The sequence below is a fragment of the Podarcis bocagei genome (genome assembly GCF_964188305.1).
Source record: "Podarcis bocagei genome assembly, chromosome: 6".
Lineage (NCBI taxonomy): Eukaryota > Metazoa > Chordata > Lepidosauria > Squamata > Lacertidae > Podarcis > Podarcis bocagei.
In genome coordinates this window covers 56,159,553-56,187,337 of record NC_138130.1, presented here as the reverse complement: position 1 = coordinate 56,187,337, position 27,785 = coordinate 56,159,553, and the positions used below count along the sequence as shown (strand labels likewise).

The 27,785-nt window shown below is 40.7% G+C and overlaps 1 protein-coding gene and 1 long non-coding RNA gene across 3 annotated transcripts; one reads left to right on the top strand and one right to left on the bottom strand.

Moving 5' to 3' along the window:
* Positions 1–584: 584 nt before the first annotated feature.
* On the bottom strand, positions 585–12,424 carry CCT8 (chaperonin containing TCP1 subunit 8). Of its 2 annotated transcripts, XM_081199649.1 has the most exons (16): positions 12,063–12,424; positions 9,956–10,046; positions 9,636–9,715; positions 9,017–9,166; positions 8,461–8,641; positions 7,804–7,865; positions 6,967–7,104; positions 5,984–6,162; positions 4,963–5,029; positions 4,781–4,868; positions 4,560–4,675; positions 3,116–3,187; positions 2,875–3,039; positions 1,995–2,114; positions 1,623–1,721; positions 585–779 (listed from the first exon to the last, which is right to left on the bottom strand). In XM_081199649.1, exons 1-15 carry the CDS (start codon positions 12,120–12,122, stop codon positions 1,629–1,631), a joined length of 1,662 nt encoding a protein of 553 aa, XP_081055775.1. In that variant the 5' UTR covers positions 12,123–12,424; the 3' UTR covers positions 585–779; positions 1,623–1,628. The 2 variants fall into 2 exon arrangements, with proteins under 2 accessions (XP_081055775.1, XP_081055776.1); XM_081199650.1 differs by lacking the exon at positions 1,623–1,721 and having other exon boundaries at positions 12,063–12,421.
* A 2,608-nt stretch (positions 12,425–15,032) lies between these two features.
* On the top strand, positions 15,033–15,843 carry LOC308589209. The gene is made up of 2 exons (XR_014009156.1): positions 15,033–15,388; positions 15,726–15,843. It is a non-coding gene; the product is annotated as an uncharacterized lncRNA (long non-coding RNA).
* The last annotated feature ends 11,942 nt before the right edge of the window (positions 15,844–27,785 follow it).

Below are 27,785 nucleotides of genomic sequence, written 5' to 3'. Positions count from 1 at the left end.
ACTCGGGAATGTGCCAAATGAAATTACCTATTCCGCTTGTTGAAACATGATGACTTGTAGCCACTAGGAGAGAGGAACATAACTGGCCATGGATATGTTTTCTATGAAGGGTGGTGGCAGGATGTATATAGTATTTGTGGGGCCTAGAAGAGAAACCAATTTGCAGCAATTCCTTGTGGGGGGAAAAATGCTTGGCTTAATTGGCAGTCTAGTCTCATTACTCCACATGGGTAACAGAAAATAGATTTACCCCACATAGGATCATAACCTAAGCAGGAGCAACGTGGGCTTAGATAGATGAGAACAGCAAACAATTCACCGGGACTTACTGCTAGGACAAGGTATTCCATCTAAGACTGTTCCATTGAAAGAAGGTGACTTCCTGCAGGAAGTCAATTCCAGAATCTTTCCTGGTTTTAATTGGATAGCAGGCCAATGGCAGAGGTCGTAATTTGCTGAGTGGACTGTAAACCTGTTAGTGATGCCCATTAATTTCAGTGCGTATGCTTTGAGTATGACTGACATTAGATATAGTCCTATCTTTCTGTAATATTGAATAGGATTTATTACCACATTCAGAACAATTTTTTACTGAAACAGTTTTTATTGAAATGGTACAAGACAAGCTAAGTCTCATAATTTAAAGGTGAGTAACACATATGACAAGATACACTACTCCTTAAGCAGTACTCTGAAAGTGTTCAATCACTGTGGTCATCATCCAATTCCTTCTTTCCTGTTGGTGGTTTGGGGCCACCAGCTGGTTTTGCCATGATGATCTGCAAGCAAAAGTAGTTGTTAGATCTACATTTTTACATAGAATGCACTTCAGCTGAATTAAGGTATGACAGAATTGATTTGATATGTATCTTTTGCCTCATCTCTTACATACTGCCATAATTAGTATTACAGAAAGGTTATGCAATGAAAAATGCATTCAACCCATAAGTCTTGAGCATAGCTCCAGGACTGTTTTTGCTATTTTATAAAATATTGATTAAAATTGTAGAAATCAATCAGCCTAACAAGGAAAAGCAAAACCCTCTTGGCTGCTCTTATTGCATCTCAAAAAGCACCCATCTCCTTTGCAGGTGTCAGTTGAACAAGACTGCTATACCCACACTGCTAAGCAGCATGGGGATAGCACTGTTGTCATGAGGAATTGTCTCCAAGAAGCAGTGATTGTCTGCTGTAAGTTTAGATTTCTGTAGATACATGCTTAGCATGAATGCCAAAAATGGAAATCGCAGAATGCATTTCCTACAAAAGACACAAAAAACCTGGGGTGTTTTGGGTGCATTGTGTGGTAACCAAGACAAAGTGTTAATGTTCTGTAAAAAAATTCAACTTCAATAACTTGCAAAATATGTAAGATTAGCACAGAAATAATGTTTCTAATAGTGTAAACTAAGTCATGCATATTAGTCTATAGAATAATTCTTCAAACCATGTTTTAGGAATATTAACAGTGTTGTGCACCCTTTCTCAAGCAGTTTGTTAAATTGTGATGTAGCCTACACATACGTGGAAGTGGAAGCAAAAATACACTCATCAGCACCAGGCAGAGGAATTCATGCAAAGTCTCGTTCCTTGCCAACATGAGCCATGATACTAAATCTTACTTCACACTACTGTTCAGGTCCATCTTTCCAGTCATCCTTGTCCCAATGTTCTGAAGCTTTAGGGGCTTTTGGACCACCTGCTGCTTTTGCCATAATAATCTATAGGAATTTCACATCAAGCACAGAATTCCACCAAGTTTCGATTTTAAAAGTATTTATGTAAGAGTCTGTATAATCCTTTACTGTATGAAACTGATCATTTGAAAACAGAAGCCGACCAGAAGACTACACACTGCCACATTAAGTTAGACCTTCAACTTTAACCAAATCATATGAAGCATACATAACCTAACAATACTCTAGCAGCTTCCATACCGTATTGATTTAGCCCGATAACCTGAAGCAATAAAAAAGCCTATTACACCAACTTACCTGATCAACTCTTAGGACAGTTACTGCAGCATTTGTAGCCAGCTTAATGGCCCAGAACTTCCCAAGGTATGTGTCTAATACACCAGCTTCCAACATATCTTTCACAGCTGCAGGTTCAGCCTGCCAAATGTTAGAAAAAGAGTTCAGCACCTTAACTTTCTGAGCAGATACGGGATTACAACGAGAGTTCCACTGATGTCAGTAAGAGTTAAAGGTGCTAAGAATCTGCCCATGGAACAAAATGGACAGCTAGCGGGTATTAATATTGATAATAAAGTCCATAGTATTTTGCATTGAAAGAAAACAATATTTCCCTATCTTAAAAAATCTGCAAGCCTTACATCACACACAGAACAGCTAGAATAGGAAGGTCATTAAAATACCTGTAAAAGGATTAACAAAACAAGTGGAGTTTTCCCCCCTTAAGCCTCCCCAATTGGCACATGAAGCAGTTCTGGCCAAACCTACCAGTCATCCACCTAATCTGTCAGGTGCAGGACAGGTAAAGCTGCAGCACAGCCAAATTCAAAAGGAAGAAGCTGGAGTATGCTCTAACTACATACGCACTATGCCTTTAAAGAACATTTCTGTCTTCAAAAATCCTGGGCATTGTACAGTCCCAGTAACTCTTAAACCACAAAATTAATCAAGGAGAAAATGTGTTTTGCCTGTGCTTTAAAAGTATAGTGTGTATGCAGCCTAAGTGTACTCCCAATTTTTCCTTTACAGATGTGTCCATTCTAGAGTGATCCAGAATTCACACACACACACCCTGCAACCATAGATAAAGAGTACTGTTCCCTTGCAGACACTCTCCTAGGGATGGCATTCCAGAACGCTGCTACCACCACAAACATGTTATGCTGGGCATTAGCCTTACCTCAATATCAAACCCAACATTTTTGTTGCCTTCTTGATGTACAGCGTAGAGCTTAGAAATAAGTTCATTAGCCTTAACTCCAGAATTTTCAGCCAGGGCTCGGGGTATAGCTTCAAATGCCTCAGCAAATTTCTTGATTGCATACTGATCAAGACCTGGACAAGTCTAAAGACAGAATTGGGTTTTAAGTTGCATTATATGGAAAGTTAAATTTAGTAAAGATATTAAGTTTGTAGCTTACCTCTCCATATGACGTGATCTGCTTAGCCAACTCTATCTCTGTTGCACCACCACCTGGAACAAGACGCTTATCCTGCAAAAGAGTTGAAGCAACTTTTTCAAGTCTATTTTAAAATTTCTCTCTCTCTCTTCCTTTATATTTATTTTATCAGTATACTGTCTCATATCCCCCTGTCCCAACTAAGACAGGGGGAGGAGACAACATACTGCACCAAACAAACTAAAAAACAAAACAAAACGAGAGTGTATTGTAACCCATTTTAGTCGTAAGTAAGCAGTAAACAATTATTGTAAACTGCTTTTTTATAGCAGTACATAAATATTTTTTATGAATAAATAAGGTCCTGGTGAACAGAATGGTCTACCAGGCTCCAAAAGAACTACAAGCAGGTGCTAGGTGAGCCTCACTGGGAAGAATATTCCACAGCTAGAGTGTCCATACCAAAAAGGCCCTTTCCCAGAATGGTTACCCAGTTCACTTCATTTTTTTTGGCAGCACTAAGAGGATGCGGGTGGCACTGTGGTTTAAACTTCAGCGCCTAGGACTTGCCAATCGCATGGTCGGCGGTTCGAATCCCCGCGGCGGGGTGAGCTCCCGTCATTCGGTCCCAGCTCCTGACCACCTAGCAGTTCGAAAGCACCCTTAAGTGCAAGTAGATAAATAGGTACCGCTTTATAGCGGGGAAGGTAAATGGCGTTTCCGTGTGCTGCTCTGGTGCCGGTTCGCCAGAGCAGCTTCGTCACGCTGGCCACGTGACCCGGACGTGTCTGCGGACAGCGCTGGCTCCCGGCCTCTAGATTGAGATGAGCGCACAACCCTAGAGTCTGTCAAGACTGGCCCGTACGGGCAGTGGTACCTTTACCTTTTAAGACGGTAACATCATAGTAAGTTAGCATATCCTTCTTACAGGGTAGCAGATGATAATGACCTTGTGAGGGGATGAACAGCACAGCTGGATGAGGAGCTGGTGAGTGGCATTATCCTCACCTATCGCCTTTGCACACCTGGAATTGTTCCCTCAGAGTTGGGAGGTAAATGGCTCAGGGTAGGGAATTGCCAAGCCAGAGAAGATTACAATGACTACTTTATTTGCCCCCTTTGGGGGGGAAAGGGTGTTCTCATCTGTCAATTGGGCCACTCAATTTCACATACCATCCCCACCCCAAATTTGGCCCACCTGACACTGACACGTGTATCACTGTAAACTTAAAACCTTAACTTCTCTCACCCTGAACCAGAGAGTGTCACTCTGGTCTACTGGGGGTAGTATATACTATTGTATATTCCTGTATGGCAGCATTTCTGCAACTGCACACAATTAACTTTGCATTTTAACAAGCCAGTAAAATAATGCTCCTCTATATTCCTGCATTGCAGTGGGCTGAACTTATATGAACCTCGGGGTCCCTTCCAACTCTACAATTCTGCGTAGCACTTTACTCACCCGTGTGAGTACTTTGAAAGTGTTGACACCATCATCAATTGCTCTTTCCACATCATCCATAAGATTCTCTGTAGAGCCACGAATTACTATTGTAGAAATGGCACCATCTTCCTTTTCTGCAGGAAAATATATCAAGGTTTGACTTGTGAAATCTGACTAAATGCAAAGTTTCTATATGCACTGTATTAAAGATAACAAGTATACTAAAATAATAAACATACCATGTTTAAACACAACTACTTGTGTTTCCCCAACTTCTGACAAACACACACTGTCACAGTAACCAATTTCTTCTAGATTAGGTGGTGTCTGGGAAGGAAAAAGGAGGATTATGTCTATGAAAGGAGTAGGTTTTAAGAAAACGTCTGCTGTTCTCGCTACATCTGCTGTTCTTGCTACATACCAGTCTGGGGAGGGCTGTGGCACCAACAGTTTTACATAGTCTCCTGAGATCCCACTTAGAATTCAGCCTTTAAGAAAGGAGATAAAATAGTGTTCAGGTGTAATTTTCATAATCTAGAAATTCTTGTTAGTACCAAACCAATTTTTCCAGGAATGTTCCCTATCAACATTTTACTTCCTGCAAAGACCCTGTTCTAGGGCCTTTTAAAATAATAATAATAATAATAATAATAATAATAATAATAATAATAATAATAATAATGCTCTCTATCTAGAAAATGGGAATTTGTCTTGTATAAACACTGAAAGCACCAGTCTCTCTTAAGCAATCCAGAACACACATTCTTTCCTAAGAATGTAAGTAGTACCTGCAAGATGAGACCAAAGTATACCAAGCCCAGCAGTCTGCAATATCCCAGCAGGTACTAGCAGTCCACCAACAGACTGCAATTTACCATCTGCCTCTCACCACTGTGCTGTTTAGGAACAAGCAGGGATTCTGGTAATGGTTCAAGGACAGTGCCCCTCCATCAGGTCTTGATTGGTAACAGAAGCATTAAAGTGCATTTCATTATTGATGAAAAAAAATTGACAAATAATCGAACATATGTACACCTTATCATCATCATCCAAACTACCTGAAAACCAAAACCATGTTAACTGCACACTGGACTTAAATGCAATCCCTTCCATCATCAGAAAAGTGACAGAAAAGTAAAATTCTAAAGAAAATTTGCCACAAATTGAAGAGGGGACAATTTAAGGGCAAAAATGGTACAAAATAAAATGATGAACTGCTCTGTGCCATGATCCTGACTTGCACTGAGTACTTTCCACCCACTCACCCCCATCTGTGGCTGTTCAGAAAGAGGAAAACACACACACACACGGGGATAATCTTGGTTGAAGTCATAATGGGATGAAACATATGCACTAATTTACACTTTAGGAAACAAATATGCTATGTATTTCAGTTAAATAGGCCAAGAAATGCAAACAATTTACATCTTTGCACAACTTACCTGAGTAACATAATATTATATTTGTTAGCATAATGAAGTGCCATGTCTGCCACTTTTCCTCCTGTAACTACAACATTTACACCAGAATCAGCAATGCTCTTGACTTGTAACTCCAGTAAGTTTTCCTCTCCTCTGCTAAAATTTGTCAGCTCAGCAGCATTCTTGAGGAGTACAGTTCCCTGCAATTATAAAGCCATCATTTTCCCCATCGTTCTCATCTTCAACTCCTAGTATGTTTTAATACAATTAACCTGAAAAACAGGCAATTCCAGAAGTGACAGCTATCATAGACCCATATTCTAAGTAATGCACATATAGATCAACAGCAACATGTGTCTCCAGGATCTCTAAAGTGTTTAGCAGACTTCAAGTACAAGGACCGAGCTGCTGAAGAAACTAGAAAAAGTGATTTATGAATCATGGATATGGTGTTTTTGCACAAGGGTTTTTTGGGGAGCATTCCAAATGAACCAGTGTCAGGTATGTTCATCTAAAGAGCCTAACATGGAAGGACTTCAGACACTTCTACTACCACCAACCAAAAGTTTACTGAATCACGGAAATATAGGACAGACACTCCATGAAAGGACTGCCTGCTGAAATCCCAGCCCAGATAAAATCAGCCAAAAATCTGTAGTCATTTTACTAATTTACTTACACACACGCACCATTCTTGTGGCATAACTGGAAAATATGCAACAAGAGATTGCATTTTGAAAAGGGCTGCAGCAATTTATCTAGTTGCAGCACCACTTTTTACAGTCACAATAATAGGACTGTCCCTCTCTGTGCTAACCAAAGTTTCGCCATATCGGCCCCTGTGAGCAGAACTGCACAAAGGAAGGTAGCTCTTGGCCTGGTTCACCATGCAAATGCAGACACGGAAAGGATCACCTTGAGAAAATAAGCAACTACTATATATATGTATAGACATGCTGCTGCCTCATACATATTTAATACTTCCAAAGAATGGGAAACCATACCTTAGTTTCTGTTATCATACCATCAAAAGGGCAAGAATACACAGCTATTTTGGCATCTTTGACAGAAGTAACATCACCTTCAGTTTCTTTTTTAAAAACCATGCCATGCAATACTGTAGAAGCACAAATGCCAGAACCCTGAAAAGAACAGATTATAATTACCATTCCATCCAAGTTAAGCCACTGAAATCACACTGAGTTGGATCTAGACTGTCATACTTGGGAGTAGAGTTCATTGATTTTAAGAGACCTACTGCAAAGTCTGAATACAACTATTTTTTTTACTTTAATTAAATTAATGTGCTATTTAATGTGAAAGCATACCTGAACTCTGATTGTATCTGCTTAGGAACAGTTAAATTGCTACAATTTAAAGCATTTGTTTTATCATTCTTATGTTTCCATTTCAACACAGCAAATGATTCCCTACTCTAGATCTTCCCAATCTTCCACACTGATATTTGAAGAGAAATGCTAATTATCTAATTGAAGAGAAATTCATTATCTTATTGACTGAAAGCCAGAACTCTTTCTTTTCTGCGAAATCTACTTTCGAATTTCAGAATCGGTATGTATCCATACCTACATATGAAGTCTCTAATCTCCCAGGAAAACGATATAGGAACAGTCTACTAAAAATACACAGATGGTATGTTTTTTACACCCTCTCCTGTTTTTGGCCCCAACCAAAGTTCAGACAGAACTGCTTTTCTTCAAGGTTACCATAACTAAAGCTGCAACCCTCAAGCATAGTGACCAGAAGGCAAGTTCCAGTGAAACAAAGTGCCTTCAATGTTGAGTATTACAGTACTGAAAGGAAAAGAAAGAATGACTTACTATGATCTTGCACACTCTGATGTTGTCAACATTAAAGTGACCCGACTCAGGGAAAATAGAGACTGTGAGAGAGCGAAAAATGAAAAGTAACATGTTTTTAGGAAGCATTGTTAAGATAGCAAGTCATCTAATTTAGTTATTTTATTAATTACATGCCACAGAATCTGTGGAAATGGCGCCAGTGACAATATTATGCTTTATAATATGAACAAGTAAGTGTTACTCTATTTTAGACACTGTTGCAGCTTGACAAGAGCAGCTCAGGAAAATACAGTGGTACCTCGGTTTAAGAACAGCCCTGTTTATGAACTATTCGGTTTATGAACTCCGCAAAACCCCAAGCAGTGTCCTGGTTTGCGAACTTTACCTCGGTCTAAGAACAGAAGCCAAATGGTGGAAGGGCACCGGCAGTGGGAGGCCTCATTAGGGAAAGCGTAACTCAGTTTAAGAACAGTTTCGGTTTAAGAGTGGGCCTCCAAAATGGATTAAGTTCATAAACAGAGGTACCACAGTACTGAACTGAAAAACGACATCCAACAAGAAATTAAGACAAGTGACTTTCACTACAAAAAACAAGCTTGAAACTAACATGAAAATATTTAAGGTATCAAAAACAAAATACTATGTTTAGATAAAAAAAAAATGACATATACTTACCACATGCCTGAGCAATAAGCTTAGTAAGAAATATTTCACTGCCACATTGTTTGCTCATTATTGAAGTTTGCAGCAAAGATGACACTTCTTCAACATCCCGAAGATTCTTTGCAGAGCAGCACACTAGATCAGGAAGTATCTCTAAGGCTTTCTTCAAAGCTTTTTCATAGCCTTCAATTACCTAAAATTAAAGACACTAGAATGTCTGTACTGTAATGCATAAGTTGTTAAAAGTTCAAAGTCAGTTTGATATCTTAACCTCACAAAGGGTTGGATTCAGACTTCCCAGGAATAAAACTCTGCCAACTGGACTCTTCCATAAGCAGAAGCAGGGAAAGTGACCAGTTTTCCCTGAAGCCCCATTCCACACAAAAAGAGACATTTTATTTAGACAGGCACATCTGGATCCAACCCAATCTCCACAAGGCAAAATAGGACACAACTAGGAATGGAAAAAATAAGAGGATAAGCAAGAGACTGAGTTTCATACACAATTATTCAAAGATCCTAGAATACTAATTTGAATTGCAATAATCTGAACAAAATAAAAGATTACCTCTGAAACAGAAAGTCCCATTCTTAGAAGCTCCTCTGCATGTTCTAGGAGGGCTCCAGCAAACACAAGAACAAAATTTGTTCCATCACCAACTTCTTGCTCTTGCATGTGAGAAGCCAAGACAATCATTTTTGCAGCTGGATGTTGAACCTGTTGAAGATTTTATATCAGAGAACACTATTAAGCACACTTGTGTATATTCAAGTAACTAATAGCATGCTTCAATATGTATTACGCTGCATTACAAATTCAAAACATTTAACTAATTCAGTGCACCTACATCTTATTATGTGGCAACAGTCATTAAAACACATATGTGAAATAGCAAAACTTTGGCGTAATTAACAAGTTCTTCATACAATCTTAGCAGCGCACATTTCTTATAATCATGCTAATTCAACCCTGATATGCACACAGCTGCCTGTGCCACAAATTTCTACCCATCCCATACACCCCACCCAAAGGTGTCTTTGGACCCCTTCACAGGGAAACAACACAAGCCTAGAAAAGCTTAGCTTGTAACAGATAGCATATACAATGTTTCGCCATAAATAATCCCCATGTACAAGTCAATATATCCTTAGCACACTACAAATGAATAAGGCAGGAAGGAATTTACCTCCAACTCTCTTAGGATGGTAGCAGCATCATTAGTAACAAAAAGCTTCTCCAAATGATTGATAACCATTTTGTTCATCCCTTAAAAAAAAAAGAACACCTCAAGTATGTGAATGACAATTTAATATAACTAGACAGTGTTATAAAATGTGAATTAGTTTCAGGATTTAATTCTATCTAATTATCCAAACAAATCATGGCATTGTTCCTGGGTTTATCAACAAACAAAAGCATCATAAGCTGTATTTCTTAATACATACTACTTAGTCACTCTAAACTCTTTTTAAGGTTATAATTTATGAATATTTTAAAAAGTCTTACCATTTGGTCCATAGGCTGTGCGAGTTGTTTGAGCAAGCTCTTTACATGCCTGAATATTTCGAAATACAGCTTCTTCTAATCCTGAATAATGCTACAGACACAAAACAAAGTATTTTAAATTAAAGTACATGAAAAAGTGTAATATAGTAATAATTGCATGACTAGGTCAAAAATGTTGGTGACTATGTGAAGGAGTAGATGCCAGGGCCACAGCCCCCAGGACTCCAGGGCTATTTGAAGACATTGGCTGTGCGTTTAAAAATCACAGGTCTAGAATCATACAAGTGAGATATAAAAACGAAGACTCGTGATTCTATATCAGGGGTCAGCAAACTTTTTTCAGCAGGGGGCAGGTCCACTGTCCCTCAGACCTTGTGGGGAGCCGGAATATTTGGGGGGTGGATGAATGAATTCCTATGCCCTACAAATAACCCAGAGATGCATTTTAAATAAAAGCACATATTCTACTCATGTAAAAACATGCTGATTCCCGGACCATCCGCAGGCCAGATTCAGAAGGCAATTGAGCCAGATCTGGCCCCGGGCCTTAGTTTGTCTATCCATGTTCTATATCAAATACAGGTTTGCAGAAGTTTACTCGCCATCTTTAAGAAAAGGCAATGAACACTGAATTAAGCCAGTCTTCCACTGTGCCTACAAACTACTGCTCACCAAGTTGTAATCCTGAACTGGCATACAGGCCAACTGAACAGTCAAACATTTCAAGAATGCCACTGTATAGTTGGTGGCTTATTTTTGTTTGATTGATTGATTAAAGTGTCATTTGTTATCAAGGGGAGGTAAAAGAATAGCTTGGCCACCTAGCCCTATAGCAGTCAGGAGTGAATCTAAAAGCATAGCAAAGTTTATCCCAGAGGCTACCCATTACAGGTGCAAGGATCTCCAAATAGAAATAGATGAAAACATCATTGTCACTGTCAACATGTCGAACTAGGCCCCAGCTTCAAAGATTAACTCAGTCATAAGACTCATATACCGTACTATAAAACTCTTACTATAAACACAAGTAAAACACCAAGTACAGTGGTACCTCAGGTTACAGATGGTTCAGGTTACAAACTCCGCTAACCCAAAGTAGTATCTCGGGTTACAAGCTTTCCCCCAGGATGAGAACGGAAATCGTGCTCCTGCAGTGTGGGAGGCCCCATTAGCAAAAGCGCGCCTCAAGTTAAGAACCGTTTCGGGTTAAGAACAGACCTCCGGAACAAGTTATGTTTGTAACCCAAGGTACCACTATACAGGATGTGAAAGCTCCTGAATCCTTTCCACATATGTGACCTACAATGGAAGTACATGGACCATGCAGTCACGAGTTGTGTACAGTTGAGCTGCACAGGTGTCTTAAGCCAACCATTCCCACTCCTCCATCACCAGGGCTGCTAAGTTCAGGGTGGCAGGAGGAAACGCAGCATCCTGTCGTACTCTGAGCCTACGGCCATGGAGGTGGAAGAACAACGTGTGGGCATTCCAGCTCAGAAGAGTGAACACAGGAAGCGGCACAAAGCATCCCTGACACAAATTTGAAAGGAAAGTGGCAAGCCAAGCAGCAAAGCAGCGGCTGCCTTAGCTCTGGGCCGGTTCTGCTTCAGAATCGGAACCTAGCAACTCCCTTCAACGAAAAAGTCCGCCGCCGACCGCGAACTTCGCGCGTGCCCATGACGTCAGCTAACGCGAAAAGACGTCACCGTCGCCCACCCCTCTCCCGCGCGCGAGCCCTCCAGTTGCTAGGCAGCGGGCGCGCCAATGGGTGCGGCGAGAGAGACGTCAGGTGACATGGAAGGGGCCTGAATGAAATCTTAGGGCGTGTCCGTTGTGACCCCCCTTCGGAAAGCGGGGGTTGGAGGGGGAAAGCGCGTTAATTCTTCAGGCGACTGTTAACCGCCAGTGAGCGCGCGCCAAGCTAACGGGCTTCCAGTCCACGGGCGATGGGGCCCAGTAGCCCCGCCTCCTCGGAAGCGCCGGGCTGAGGCGTCGCTTCTGGAACCTTCCGCGTTTCTTCGCCGCCACGCTCGCGAGCTTCTCTCTCTCTCTCTCTCTCTCTCTCTCTCACACACACACACACACACACACACACACAATCACCCACCTTCGCTCCGTCTTTCAGCATTTGGGCGAAGCCCGGGGCCTTCGGAACGTGCATCGCCATCTCTGCGAGATCGCGAGCCACACGCGGCCGTGCACACAAGAAAAGGAAGAGAGACGCCGAGGAAGAGTGGCGGCGCGCGCAGCTCCCGCTTCACACGCAGGCGCAGAAGAAGGAGGGGAGGAGACTCAAGGAAATGGCTTCTGGGAGCAGAAGGCGGGAGGGATTGAGCATGCGCAGCCGGAGGTCCGCGTCGGTTTCCCTGCCCGACTCCGAAGGCGCTTTTCCCCCTGCATTGCCGTAGAGCGGCGCCAGAGGCCCGCTTGTTCCTCTCGCTCCTCGCCTTTGCCGTTTCCACTCCAGACTTGGCGCCTGGAATGTTTTCGGCTCCCTAATCTTAAACGCATAAATCTTAGATCGTTTCTGAACCAGATTTGATTGGGGGGAGGGGGCGCTTGACTGCAAACCACGTGTCACATTGAAATAAATAGGAGGAATGAGTCATGATTTAGTTCTCATTGGTTTCAGTGGGGCTTAGGCTGCAATTCCGACCCCACTTACTTGGAAGTCTTCTTTTTCTTTCACTTCTTTGGTGATCACTCTTAGCCGAGTAAGATTGTCTTCATAAACACAGTTTTAACAGTGTTTCCCCAAGTGACTGGAGGCCAATTCTGGGTCCACATATCCTTCCACAGTGGGGACATTGGTTTCTGGGCGGGAGCTGATCACGGTGAGGGTTTGCCAAGCGTCTTAGCATGTTTCTCCCTTGCGTCCTGAGTTCGAGGGTCTTCAAAGCCCATGATACCTTTGGTAAAGGCTGTTCTCCAACTAGAGCGCTCACAGGCCAGTGTTTCCCAGTTATCAGTGTTTATACTACATTTTTTTAGATTTGCCTTGAGACCGTCTTTAAACCTCTTGTTGACCACCAGCATTACGCTTTCCATTTTTAAGTTCGGAATAGAGTAGTTGCTTTGGAAGACTATCATCAAGTATCCGCACAACATGACCAGTCCAAAGAAGTTGATGTTGAAGAATCATTGCTTCAACACTGGTGATCTTTGCTTCTTCCAGTAGCAAAGTATTAGTTTGCCGCACAGCCATTGCCGGAGAGCGCTGAGTTTTTCCTGTGGACAATTGGATTTAAAACAAGTACCCGTGAGTAGAAACGGAAAATTGGATCAAGAAATATCTTAATTTGGCACCGAAGCGGGAAGGTTCAAAACAGGAAGTCTGCCTTCCACTTTTTGTACATAGACTGAAGCAAAAACCTGAAGCTAAAGTCTGGAAAGTCGTTTAAGAAGTTTAAATTTCCTTCATTTTTAATTACTGAAACCCCCTTGGAAGCAGGAGAAAAGGGGGGGGGCTTTGTTTAACGCTTGCAGGAGAGGGAGTGAAGAAAGATAAGTTTCCGCCGTCTCTAACCTGGGAACGGGGTGTCAGAGACAAGAAATTCTTGGAGAGGTTCATTGACTGTGAATGGAATACTTTGACAGATAGCTAAAGAAGAGAAATAAATTGATTCCAATGTTGCCTTCTGCATTCTAAAGAAACAAAATATCTGAAAAATGAAAGTAATTTTCCTTTGTTGGACTTGCCTTAAAAAAATGGATACAAATAGAAATTGTCTCCTCTAGAGGGAGCTTGCTAAATTGTTGCTGCGTCTACTTGAGGACTCTACAGCTGTGAGATTAAGATCGTGGGACCAGTCCTTTTTGACCTTGACTAAATATGAGCTGGGAGGAAGTTTTGGTGCTTGCTTTATGCAAGACAAGTGCCTTGCTGGAACAGATGCATGAGAAGATGGAGTTGATAAATGAGAAAATGGATTTGATGACTGTTGTGGTTAATAACTGTGGGCAAACAGGGAATATTGATACAGAAACTATTCAGGGACCAACTCAGGAACCTGTACTGATTGGGCAAGTGCAGAAGATAATGGAGGAGGTTGCGGTTGCACCTCAAATAATACAAATGGAGAGACCCGAGGCCCTACAGGAGCATAAGCCGCTGTCTTTGAAGATTGAAGTTGGAGTCGGCCAGGGGGAGTCTGGAGCTGAGGAGGTTCTTAACTTTGGAGAGACCTCGAAATATGTTTTTAAATATTTTTTGGACTACATTGATGATTGTGGGGAGTGGGACTGTGGGGAATGGGCTGGTTGGATGAAGGGAGACGAAGATAATTTTGGGTTGGAATCCCCCAGAGACCTACTCCCCAACGAGAAAGGAAAGAAACTAAGAAAGAGACCAACAAAAGACAAGGAAAAGTGCAAGTATAAACAAGAAGAAGAAGATCTGCAGAAGGGACATGGAAGAGACTTAAGGGCCTCGGACATTAGATTACCAGGTTGATGGACTAGATGGAATGGACAGTAAGGACTGACACAACCCGAGACCAGGAAGAAGAGACGTTGGATGAAGATTGGAAGAAAATTTATAAAGATTTTTTTTTTTTTTTAGGGAATTAGCCTAAAATTAATGAACATTAGGGAAAATGTTGGAATGAAACTATATGACTCTAGTAGAAAAGATATCAGGAGTTATGTATAATCAAGTATTAAGCGTTAAGTTCTAAAGTATTTTTTGGTAAGATAAGGTTAAATAACTTAAGGTAATTTGAATAACAGAATATTGGGAAAGGATGGAAAGGATTTGTTGAGTTAATTGGTTAAATTGTCAAGATAAATTATTTAGTAAAAATTGAGAAAGATGGAAAGAATTTGCTGAAATAATCAATCAAACTAGAATACAAAAAGGGAGGTGTGAGGAGGTCAATGAAACAAGCAAATGGAAGTTAAAGATATGTAATATGGGATTTGTGTCTTTTTCCCCTTTTTTATCTTTTTGCTGTATTGTTGCATTGGTTTTTATGTCTTGTTTTTTTTTTGTTTTTTTCTATGTATTGTAGTGTTTTTAATTTTTTTTTCTGTAATTTTGAAATTATTAATAAATATAAAAAAAGAAATCTAGGAAGTTAACAATGGTTGGAAAGGCAGATTATTGAAACTTTATAGATAGTAAATTATGGTTCAATTCTAAACACTTGTGAATCTTAAACATCATGGGCATTTAATTACTGTTTATTTTCCATTTACTACCTCATGTTCAAACACAATAGTAAAGGCTACTCTGCTGGCCACCATAGAAGGATCAATTTGCCATTTAAATTATCCGGTGTCTTTTTAACCCTGCATCCAGCCAAGGTTTTTGCCAGTACAGGTATAGTAATATAAAAGAAACTGATACTTAAGCAGCCACAAGGGGGCGAACTTCCCTTTATTTATACTGTATGTAGGCCTTTTTGCATTACCATGTTGGGGCTGCATCATAAAGTGCAGTACAGTGGTACCTCGCAAGACGAATGCCTCGCAAGACGGAAAACTCGCAAAACGAAAGGGTTTTTGGTTTTTTGAGCTGCTTCGCAAGACGATTTTCCCTATGGGCTTGCTTCGCAAGATGGAAACGTCTTGCAAGTTTGTTTCCTTTTTCTTAACACCGTTAATACAGTTGTGACTTGACTTCGAGGAGCAACTCATAGCATGCGGTGTGGTAGCCTTTTTTGAGGTTTTTGAAGACTTTGGTGATTTTTGAAGCTTTTCCAAAACTTTTCCAACACCGTGCTTCGCAAGACGAAAAAACTCGCGGAACAAATTAATTTCATCTTGCGAGGCACCACTGTAGAAGGAAATAATGGACTCACACTTATCTTTTGCACCATGCTTTCTAGGCACAGGTCTGTGATTTCCTGGAAAAGCAGGGGCCTATGACTAGAAAATGCGGAGGGAAATTCGTGTGGATCAGCCCGGAGTGAGGTTTATGCTACATGAGAATATGATTCTTCCTTTTACATCAAAAAAAACCCACAAACAAACAAAACTTGAAGCAACCTAGGAAGGCTGCATCTGAGCAGAAGAATGGTGGTGGAGAGAATGTGATTTCCTCTCAAGAAGAAGAAGAGGTGGGGAAGAATATGTACAAGTTAAACAAAAAAGTTTAACCTGTACATATTCTTTTTCCCCACAGCCCATAAAGAAACATACAAGGTCTCGTGTTTTTATGTTGTGAACTAACCTGAGATCTACAGATGAAGAGAAGTATACAAATTTAATAAATAAGTAATAAAATGTAGAGCTGTATATTGGATCATGTATTGTTCTTGAAAAGTGCAAATTAGGTAAGGTTGCCAAATTTCTCCCCATTCCTACTTTCTTTTTTTAAAAAAATATACGCTTTTCCAGTGTTCTGATGACACTTCATGTTTTCCTATCATACATTGTTTCTATACAGACTCCCCAACCCAGCACTCTGAGGCCTTTTCCCCCATTCCTGCTTTTATGCCGCAGAAAAAACCCCTACCTCTTGAAGTACAACTGTTTGAAATATTGGAAATTTCTACTTTTGTTGTAGTAGGGGTGGGGAATGGGGCTCCCAGAAAGTAGCAGATTGAAAAGATCTTTGGGAAGAGAAATGGCCTGAAAATGAGCCTGGTCAATGACAGAAAAGTTACAAGGAAAGCATGTGTGTTGGGAAGAAGAGTCTCAGGCCGAGTGAGATACGTTGGGTTTTGGAGCCTTGCTTCAGCTGGTCTTTCTGAGATTTGGGGCAAGGTGTCATCAAGTCAGCTGGTGATATCCAGCTCTATTTCTCTGTAACATCTGAATCAGGGGAGGCTATGCAAGCCATGGACTGGTGCCTGGACTCAGTGGTGGGCTGGATGAGAGCCAAAAAACTGACTCTGAATAACTGGCCACATGGAGGCTCCGTGGTGGAGCCCTGATAATCCTTTAGGTTAAGAGTTGGTTTTATGTTTGCACATACGTTCATTTCCCCTTTCATTACATAATAAAAACTAAAAGCAAAGACAGCAGATGAATACTTTCATATTCTGAGGAGCAAGACTATGAAACTAAAAAGCTTTGAGCACACAGTATTCATATGAACAGTGTTGGTGGTTAGAGCAGATAATCAGTGTAGACTTGCTCCTCCATCTGTTTCTGGGGGGTTTTTTTTGAAAAAAATTGTCCCTTCCTCCCTTGTCAAATGTACCTGAAAGCAATAGTGAAAATTAGCAGTGATGAAAATGCAGGGAGCCACTTGCAAACACTTCATCTATAAGGAGCACTGGATTTGGTATACTGAGAAAATATTTTGAAAGTTCCAGAGGTAATTAAACACACAACCCCCCCCCCCGAGAAAATGGTTATTTCATTCAAGAAGGTAGAGTCACCAAATGTTTCAATAACAACTCAAGAAAGCTGGCATCCCAGAGCTTTGCTTTGGTGCTTATATAAAAATATATAAACGTTTTAGTTGATATTTCAGACTAACAGGTTGTGACCTAATTCTAATGGTTGTTCCATCGGCACATACAAGAAGCCATGACATTATGATAGATCAGGTCAAGTCTGCCACACAGATATTTAAGAGCTGAGTTCCCAATGTCATACTCAAATATTAAAGCATCTTCTTAAAATGTCTTCCTCATAACATCTGACTAAAATAAGAGTGAAAAAGCATGTGTCCCCACACACTTAGAATATGTCTTGAATACTTATTTGAGGCTCAGCATCTGGTCATGACTTTGAGTTGGCCTTGATCTTTATTTAGCCACACTATATTCTGCAGGGTGCTTGGCCTTGATAGAGGACCATCCAAAGGTCACAGACTTGGCTGTTGGCAGTTGCCCTCTTTTTACCAGCCAAAATCTATTACTGTACAAATGGAAATCCCCAGATTATGTGCACCTTAGTTTTGACAAATTTAATGAGTGCTCATTAAGGTTTATTTTTGAAGAAAAAAATGCAAAAGTTTGGAAATAATAAAACACCAGAAAATTTAAGCGATGATAGGATAAAAATATGAAATCATTTCTCAAACTGTTGGATTAGCACTGCAATAGATGCCATTGTATGCGGGTGTAGTTTTTTGTATGTGAACAAGTCTCCAAAAAACACTTGGGGGGTATTCAACTAATTTTTTCTCAGAGTAGACCCATTGAAATTAAGGTATTTAACACCATCATTTTAAGTCATTTCAGTGGGTGTACTCTTGAGTAAAACTAAGCTGAATACTATCGTTGAAGCTTATTTTTAACCATAAAATTATGATTTAAAAAATGTGTGTTGGAAGCTGCTGCCATGACCCTATTTTTGGCAGCAGCTTGTATTCAGACCTAGATTAGGAGAGACCTGTGAGATCAGAAGTACCAGTGGTAAAGGCCATGGGACAGATAGCCACAGCCACAAGCCCCAACACTGGGCCTGAGCAACAGGTTCTCAGTCAATATACCCCCAAACAAGCATATCCAGAGACCACAACCCCTGTTGCTAAGGTCCACAAGCAACTAACCATCTCCCCATACTCCTCACTGCTGAATCACTAGTGCAGACAACAAACCAGAAGAGAACTAATGAAGAGGAGATAGAGTACTGTACTGGGCTCTAGACCAGGAGGCTAATACTTTTAAGATCATCACATTAGAGAAAAAGACTGATTTAGACTCCAGAGTTTCATAGAACCATAGAATTTTAGCGTTGGAAGGGACCCTGAGGGTCATCTAGTCCAACCCCCTGCAATGCAGAAATCTCAGCTTGATCATACATGACAAATGACCATCAAAATGACCATGACAAATGAAGTCCATCACTTCTCTCGGGAGCCTGTTCTGTTGTTGTATCAGTCTGTTGGAAAGTTCTTCCTGATATTTTTGTGGGTGAAAGCTTCATTGAAGCTCTACGAGGTTCTTGAGCTCTGACTAATACCACCAATTAGATTTCATTGCCGTCAGGTGACTTGATGTGCCCCCTTTCAGGGCAGAATATCTACCGCATTTACTCTATTTGCTGAATTCATTTATTAAAGCATTCTTAATTGAGTAAAGGCATGTTCCTGATGAAATGGCAATGGATTTATAAAAAACAGTTGTTTACAAAATATTAGCTGGCATTCATCATCTAAGAACAAGCATTCCTCCTGGCTTACACAGGTGGGAATGCCTCTTGGTGCAATACATGTGGGCATCATCTAAGAATATAACAGTCCCCAAATACTGACTCGTTTTCTTATGTTTATAACGTTGACCTTCCAGGGCACATGTCTGAGATCAGGAAGAGTGAAAGACAAGTCAAATGTAAAAGGTGAGAACTAAAAATAATGGAATTGCACAAGACAAACCATTAGCTCAACATAAACGGGATATATAAACAAAATCAGTAGTTCCATACTTTCTGCCTTCAGGTTCCTCTGGTGAGGAGCCCTTGCATTGCAGAGAATTCTGGGCACACATTCAGCTTGTGCAGGATACTGGCCGGGCATCTTGGAACAATATGCAGCAGCTGCACATTTCAGAAGGGCATAGTAGTGATGGGCAACCTGTTTTTCAGGGAAGCCTGTCTGCCATTTCAGGTCATTTCATTGAGGGAATCTGAGAAGGGGCCTTGCTTCAAAACAACTGACCCAAACCTTTGCTGGAGCAATAAACTCAAATATGTAAGAGTTGCTTAGATACGAAACATAAATACCATGTGATTCATGTTGTGACTAGGGAACGCAGAGAAATTGTCTCTGAATATGAAGCATAGGGGACAGATTAAATAAAAATTGGCAGGTATAATAAAACAATTGATCTTATGTAGGAAGTTTCAAGATGCCGTTTAACTTTCAATGGACGGGACTGGAAAGCAACATCCTTCTGGAAAAGAATCCTAGAATCATAGAGTTGGAAGAGACCACAAGGGCCATCGAGTCCAACCCCCTGCCAAGCAGGAAACACCATCAGAGCACTCCTGACATATGGTTGTCAAGCCTCTGCTTAAAGACCTCCAAGGAAGGAGACTCCACCACACTCCTTGGCAGCAAATTCCACTGTCGAACAGCTCTTACTGTCAGGAAGTTCTTCCTAATGTTTAGGTGGAATCTTCTTTCTTGTAGTTTGGATCCATTGCTCCGTGTCCGCTTCTCTGGAGCAGCAGAAAACAACCTTTCTCCCTCCTCTATGTGACATCCTTTTATATATTTGAACATGGCTATCATATCACCCCTTAACCTCCTCAGAGAATCAGAGAATATGCAGAGTTTGCGGTTCTGCTTGGATATTAATCAGATTTCATTTTCTGGCTCCATATGTAAATGTATGACTACTTGAGAGGCAGGCAGCCAAAAAGATGTTGCTGCTTTTTTCACCTTAATCTGCCAACCTCTGCGCATTTCACAAAGACTATTTACCCCAATATAGCTATACCAATCAATTCATTTCTGAAGTTTGCAAAATGTCCAAAAATGTCACCTTCTTTTTAGCATTGTCTATAGCCAATACTGTCTGGATATCACCAGACATAAATACTAAACAATATTAACATTTACCTTCACCAAGTTGTAGTGGTAGACAAATGTTTGGGTGGCAAAGAGATGTCCTTATAAAGTAGATAAAGTAAGCACATCTCTATGTATAAAGAACATGAGCCATTTCTGCCTCAGACAGGCACATTTGGCTATAAGAAAATAGTGATGACACTGCACAAAATGGAATCTCAGCCAACTGTGAAACCATGAAACACGGACCATATGCCTTAAGGGTACAACATATGGTTTGATGAAGAAAATGTTACACACTATAATTGGTATGATTTGTTCAGCTGTTCTCCAGCTATGTCAGTTGGGACAAGGAAATGCACTCAAAATTCTCCTCAGAATCGTCCTCTGTTAATCAATGGCTATAAGAAAATACTGGAGTTTATAGACAAATGTTTGGGTGGCTGGCAAAAAAGATGTCAAAAGATATTTTTCTGTTCTTGTGGCTCCCTGTGAGCAGGACTATTTTTATAGCAATTTTTATTATTTATACAATTTCTTGCCTACCCTTCACTATAAGGTTCCAGGACAGGTTACAATATAATATAAAATTAAAAATCAATAAAACAAGTAAAACTGTTCCAATCATAACAAAACAGTGTAGCGAGTAAAGTAAATAAGTAAAACAATTCTCACATGCCAGATCTAGTGAAGAGCATTTCAGGAGAATAATTTATTTTACTTTATTTATTCATGAAACGGGGTAGGATCTTGTTAAATACCAGGACTGTTACAGCAAGAGACAAGTTGGATTGAGTTGTACCCTCTTGATTTCCTGAAGCAAGCCTGCTAAGGAAAGAATTAAAAAATTAACCTGGACATAGACAGGTGAGCAGTGAAGGCCATAGGGAGGCAGGGACAGAAATAAGGCTCCCTAGGAACAGAGAGATGGAGGAAATATGGTCCAAGATATTGTGAGGTGCTGCAAAGCCTGCTGGGAAAGAAAGCTGGATTTGTCATTATTTCAGCACCCACTAAACTACTGCTTTTCTTAGGCAATATTTCTATGTACATTCCCACCACTGGTGGACATCTCAGCACTTAACTGATATTGCTCAGTATTTAAAATTATATATATTATTTTTATTATTACTGAACCCATAATCTTTAACCAGTTAGCCCCCTGTAGTCTTAAAACACAACATCTTGTATAAAGAACTTCTCAAATATGTTCTCTTGGTGGCGGTGTTTCCCTCTCTTTGGTGCCCTGCTTATCTTGTGATGTTAAAGGAACTGCTTCAAGTTACAGCAAATGCACTCATAAAGGATATATTCGGGTTGGGGTTCTCTTTTGATACTAGAAAAAAGGGGAAGTCAAGCGTCAGGATGGGTCTTTCATCAACAGCAAAAAAGAGTGCACTATTCTTAGGCAATATGTTCCTTTGAAAATATTGCAATTTTTGTATTGAAAATGGGGGAGAGCCATAGCTCACAGCAGAGAGCATGCTTTGCACATACAGGACCCAAGGTTCAGTTTGTGGCCTCTTCAGATAAGGCTGGGGAAAGCTCCTGCTGAATTAGATACAGTGATACCTCAGGTTAAGAACTTAATTTGTTTTGGAGGGCTGTTCTTAACCTGCAACTGTTCTTAACCTGAGGTACCACTTTAGCTAATGGGGCCTCCCGCTGCTGCTGCCGCCGCCACACAATTTCTGTTGTCATCCTGAAGCATTTTGTCACCCCCCTCAGTGGTGACACCCAGGGCGGCCCACACCTGCCACACTCTCTTCCTCCGCGCCTGCACAGGATCCAAAATATACACGATATTTGTCACGTTTTTGAAAGTGTGCTGAACCTGGGCATTGTGCTATCTGTCTCACTTGGGACCTCACACCAGTTTGTTTGTTTGTTTGTTTGTTTGTTTGTTTGTTTGTTTACTGAAAATTCCTCTCTCCTGGCCTCTGTTTGCGCCTGTGTTTACTGCAAACAGAAACTTGGGGGCAAAGCAGCACGAAAAGCTGTGAGGCCCCATGGCTGTTTCTTCTCCAAAAGCACCCAGGTTAATCATGCGTGTTTAAACATGCAATGTTATCCCCATGTCATTTGGGCCTCAGTGAACGCCACAGCAAGGTGTAGCGTCTCAATTCCTTCCAGCTATGCTGATTAAAAGTACAAGTATAGCTATTCAAAAACAATAGAGGCTCCTTAGTGCCCCCCACCCCGCTCCTTTAAAGCATGCTTTAAACCTTACATTAAATCTTTTGGACCCTCTTTGTAACTATTCCGTGTCTCCTGAGCATATGAAGTTGCCATCATTAGAGCAATGTTGTTTCCATTCTGAATATTCGTCCTGTTTTGTTTTCAGGGAGGTTCTCATTTGTTTGTGGGGAGGTCAGATGATGTTGCATCATGCAAGTGCTATTCCACATTCCCAAGTGTACTTCTCTGCAAAAAGTGTGATCTTTGGGGGAAGTGGGTTTGTTGCACAAGACTTTCAAGGGGTCAAAAGATGTGAACCAATCCTTCCGGATCAAATAAGGTGCAGTAATTAGAATGTCAGGCTAGAACTGAGATAACCTTATTTCAACTCAGACATGAATCTCTTTCTCTGCCCACTGTCCCCATGGCCCTTGGCTTTAAATAACTGCATTATAAGCATAAACAGAACATACATGTCTTTCCTTATTTCTGCGTTTAAATTCTAAGAAAAGCTCCGCATCTTGAATTTTTTGTGCCTACAGGCAATATGAGCTCTATCCTGTGACTAAAATATATATCTAGGGATGAGAATGTTGGATGGGGCTTGTCTTGTCAGCAGACACACCCAGTTCAAGATTAGTAAAGGATCGTAAGATATAAATCCACCAATCCGTTTGTCTCATAATGTACCATAAGAAGGCAAGAAATAAGCTGTTAATATAGCCCCTCCCCCCATATTCCAGAGTAGTTGTTATGACTGAGAGCAGCATATTCTGAAGGCTGTGTCAAACTGTTAGCTTCTGCTCAAACTGTGTTCATGCCTTACAAGTGAATATTGAGGCTAGAGTTAAAATGTTAAACTCCAAAATGTGTACTTAATGCTCAACAAACCAGGTGCTGAATATCTTCAAAACAAAGATCCTGATTTTGACTTCATTATAATAGACTAGCCGTATAAGTAACTCCACCAGTGAACAATGCATTTTCATTTCTGCCGTTTTAGGAAAAAACATATATACCATATTTTTTGCTCTATAAGACTCAGGCTGCTCTATAAGAATGCAGGCTGCACAGCCATCACAGAAGCCAGAACAGCAAGAGGGATTGCTGCTTTTACTGCACAGTGATCCCTCTTGCTGTTCTGGCTTCTGAGATTCAGAATATTTTTTTTCTTGTTTTCCTCCTCCAAAAACTAGGTGTGTCTTGTGGTCTGGTGCGTCTTATAGAGTGAAAAATACAGTACTCTTTTCCATACATTATGTGCCCACAGAACACGTGTGCTTTGAGAGTGGCACTGAATTTTCCTAAAGTCATTTCAAATGTCGAAATGAATGAGCATCAGTTGGCAACAGAACCTGCTGCCACAATGTCACCCTCCTGCCTCGGCACATTTGTTCTCAGTGCGCATAATGTATGAAAGGGGCTGGTGTTTTCCTCCATCTCCTTTGAACACTGTCATCCAAGTGTCAGAACATGTCAAAGTTTATTTTTATAGGCTGACTAATCACCTCAGACACTGTTTCATCTTTGGTGAGGTCATACACTACCCGAACACTACTCGGGCTAAGGGACTGTAACGAGGTGAAAGTAGTGCAGTTAAAAAATAGAAGAGGACAGGTGTTTTATTAGGCAGAAGATTCTGGCCTTTATTTACATATGCAAGGCAATGAATACTTCAGGCTAAATAAATAAACGAATAAAATTACAAACTTGTCAAACTCCCAGTGTCAATAAGTTGTAACGTTTCTAATTCAGGAGATGATAATGTTGGAATGTGTGATGACTAAAACATGATACGTTGTATGTCATCCCTGGAGATGAGCTTACGTTTCATAATATGATCCATGATTGAAAGAATTTTGCTCTGGTACCAAACAGTTGATGACTAGAACACATTGGCAGGAAACAGTACATAGCACAACTGCCCCTGTTCCTAAAGGAAGAACAAGAGGGATTATCAGCATTCTGTCCTCCCCACAATACTGACAAGGTACCCAACTGTATAGCCTGTATGTTACAGCTTTTTAAAATCCTGATTTATTTCAGGATGGCACATATGATTAAGAACTGCAGGAACTGGAAAACGTTTCCAATGTCTTCTAATCCAAATGCTGGTTGGCAACACCCAGGGATAAACAGAGGGGCCTGTGGGGAGCTCAAGATCGATCCATAATACATTAAAGATCAAATGGGGAAGAGACCCCAGCTATAATGAAAATACACATTTCCAGAATACAGTGGTACCTCGGGTTAAGAACTTAATTCATTCTGGAGGTCCATTCTTAACCTGAAACTGTTCTTAACCTGAGGTACCACTTCAGCTAATGGGGCCTCCCGCTGCTGCCATGCCGCCAAACGATTTCTGTTCTCATCCTGAAGCAAAGTTCCTAACTATTTCTGGGTTAGCGGGGTCTCTAACCTGAAGCGTCTGTAACCCAAGGTTGTTGTTGTTTAGTCGTTTAGTCGTGTCCGACTCTTCGTGACCCCATGGACCAGAGCACACCAGGCACTCCTGTCTTCCACTGCCTCCCGCAGTTTGGTCAGTCTCATGTTTGTAGCTTCGAGAACACTGTCCAACCATCTCGTCCTCTGTTGTCCCCTTCTCCTTGTGCCCTCAATCTTTCCCAACATCAGGGTCTTTTCCAGGGAGTCTTCTCTTCTCATGAGGTGGCCAAAGTATTGGAGCCTCAGCTTCAGGATCTGTCCTTCCAGTGAGCACTCAGGGCGGATTTCCTTCAGAATGGATAGGTTTGATCTTCTTGCAGTCCATGGGACTCTCAAGAGTCTCCTCCAGCACCATAATTCAAAAGCATCAATTCTTCAGCGAGGTACCCAAGGTACCACTGTATTATAGACTGGTAAAAGAATTAGAATAGGGGTGAGGAAACTTTAGAGCCCTAAACAGTTTGGCCCAAGCTATTTATTGGACTGCCATCCTTCCTGCACTTTTAACATCTGCTTCAGGGACTCTCCTACTGTGCCCACTTCACAGATTGGTCAGGTGAATGGCCAAAGGGCACCAGTCTTTCTGTATGGTGGCCCCATGGCTACAGAATTTCCTTCCATTGGACTTGTATCAGGTTTCTAAGTTGCAGGCTTTTCAGAAGGCCCTGAATATATTTTTCTGATGGTCTTCCAGGCATGGTTTTAGTAGCTGGGTGATGGTCTGGTTGAATTAAAAGAATTATGTGGAGCGCTGTTGTAGAGGTCCAAAAACTGTATGCAATAGGGATGAACAGATTTGGCAGTTTTAGTTCTTTCCGTTTCTGTTTTTCCCATCTGAAATTCAGTTGTCCACATTTCTGCAGCCATTTGCTTTAAAAACAAAAACAAGTCCTCAGAGGAGAAAGTTTGGAACAAACCTCAGTGTGGTGCATCCTCATGCCCTGGGTCAGTTTGAACAGTACATCACAAAAAATGCAAGATGAATATGACATCAATATCTTACGTTTTTCATCCCTCCCCTATCCATAGCAACACCATTGATAACCTAGTCACTCTTCCCCAATGTTGACTGTCACCCATGTCATAAATACAACAGTATTTCCGGATGACTGTTCATTGTGTAAAGTCCTTGAACTTAGATTTAAATCTGTTTCAAGTCCTCTAGATATGTGTTGTCTCTGTGCCCAGGTGGGTGACTTGCCACCCTCAGCAGTTAATAATCTCTGAAAATAGATTAAAGTTGGCAGAGGATGGCGGACTAAAAACTCTTAAGGTAGTCTTTGGGGATTTGTGAAAAACCATATTTAGTTACTTCAGCTATATAGTTACGAGATGTAAATATTACGAACATGGAACACATTTGTATTTTATTTGTTTCCTCTGTTTACACAGCAGTGTTCTGCTAGACAAGTGCTTGAAAAATTGATAAATACAGTGACACAGATAAGCAATTTCTTGTATACATTTCTTCATGATGCTGATGTTTTGAAGTAGCTCTCTGAATACTTGGATTCATGGTGGGCTAGTAACTCAGCCCATTCTGGCTCAACCCATTCTCAGAAAAATCTTGCTGTTGACTTGTTGTGATCTCATATGCCAAAGTTCAAACTGAGATAGAAGGTCTATCTGTAACAAGTTCAGTTTACCATGCACCTTTATGCAACTGGCTGAGCAGTAATTTGGCATTTACTGCTAATTTCCTGGGAAAGGACTCCTTGAAAGAGGTTATGTGAAGTAGTGCTTACTATGTCTATTCTGCTGGGCATAAACAATTGCATAAGAGTACTCTGTTCTGAAGGATTAGCCTCCAAATGCCACTGTTAATGTGTCTTAATATAGGATTGTCACTTCTCAGTCTTTGGGGCAAAACATAAAGTAATTTAATAGCTCTTTGTGGCTGCAGTGCTGTACACGTTTACCTGGGGACAACGCGTTGCACATGTCTCTGAGTAGACATGTTTAGGATCGTGCTATAATTAAATGTACAAACAGAAGACGAGCAAAGTATATGTAGATGGATGTTGATGTATCTTTTTTTTTAGTGGGTGTGATAGGAAATAAGATATCTTAAGTCATCTATATATTGATGACTTTCATATGCATTATTATGAACCTTGCACATTCCATACTTTATCATGCATCAATGTATTTCTGAAAATAAAAAATAATAATAGAAAGTAGCCAAGTACTGTTATGGCAATTGATATTATCACATGTAAACTGAACAGATATTTTCACCGTAAACCTTTGTACAGCCTGAAAATATTTGCTCAGCAGCCTTTGATACCTGGTGGTTGTTCCAAATGAGAGTTTGTGTCACCCTGTCTGTCACCTGGTAACAAACAGCCTTGGGAAGCTGCAAGCCTGGCTGTTCCTTTGTGGAGGGGGGATGTTATTTTAAGATTCATAGTGTCTGTCTTATTGCCTACCTGATATTCCCTGCTTAACTTGTATATATCTAAGAAAAATATATTGCAAAACCTGTTCCGTTCCCTCACCCCAGTAACTGATATTGTAAGGCAGCTCAGAAATGCTCTACCACAGCAGTCAGAAAAAAGCAGCACTTTACAGCTACTATTAATATGGGAGTTAAAAATATATATTTATACATATAAGCATGATTCCATAAATAACTTTCAAAAGGTAATGCAACATAACTTCAGTGTAATCATGATTGTATAATAATTTAAATGTAAAATAATTTCAACATGTTATATAGACTGAGGAAGGATATATACATACTGAGGAAGGATATATACATATTGTCATGGGGGGGACGTTTGGTGAGACTGTGCA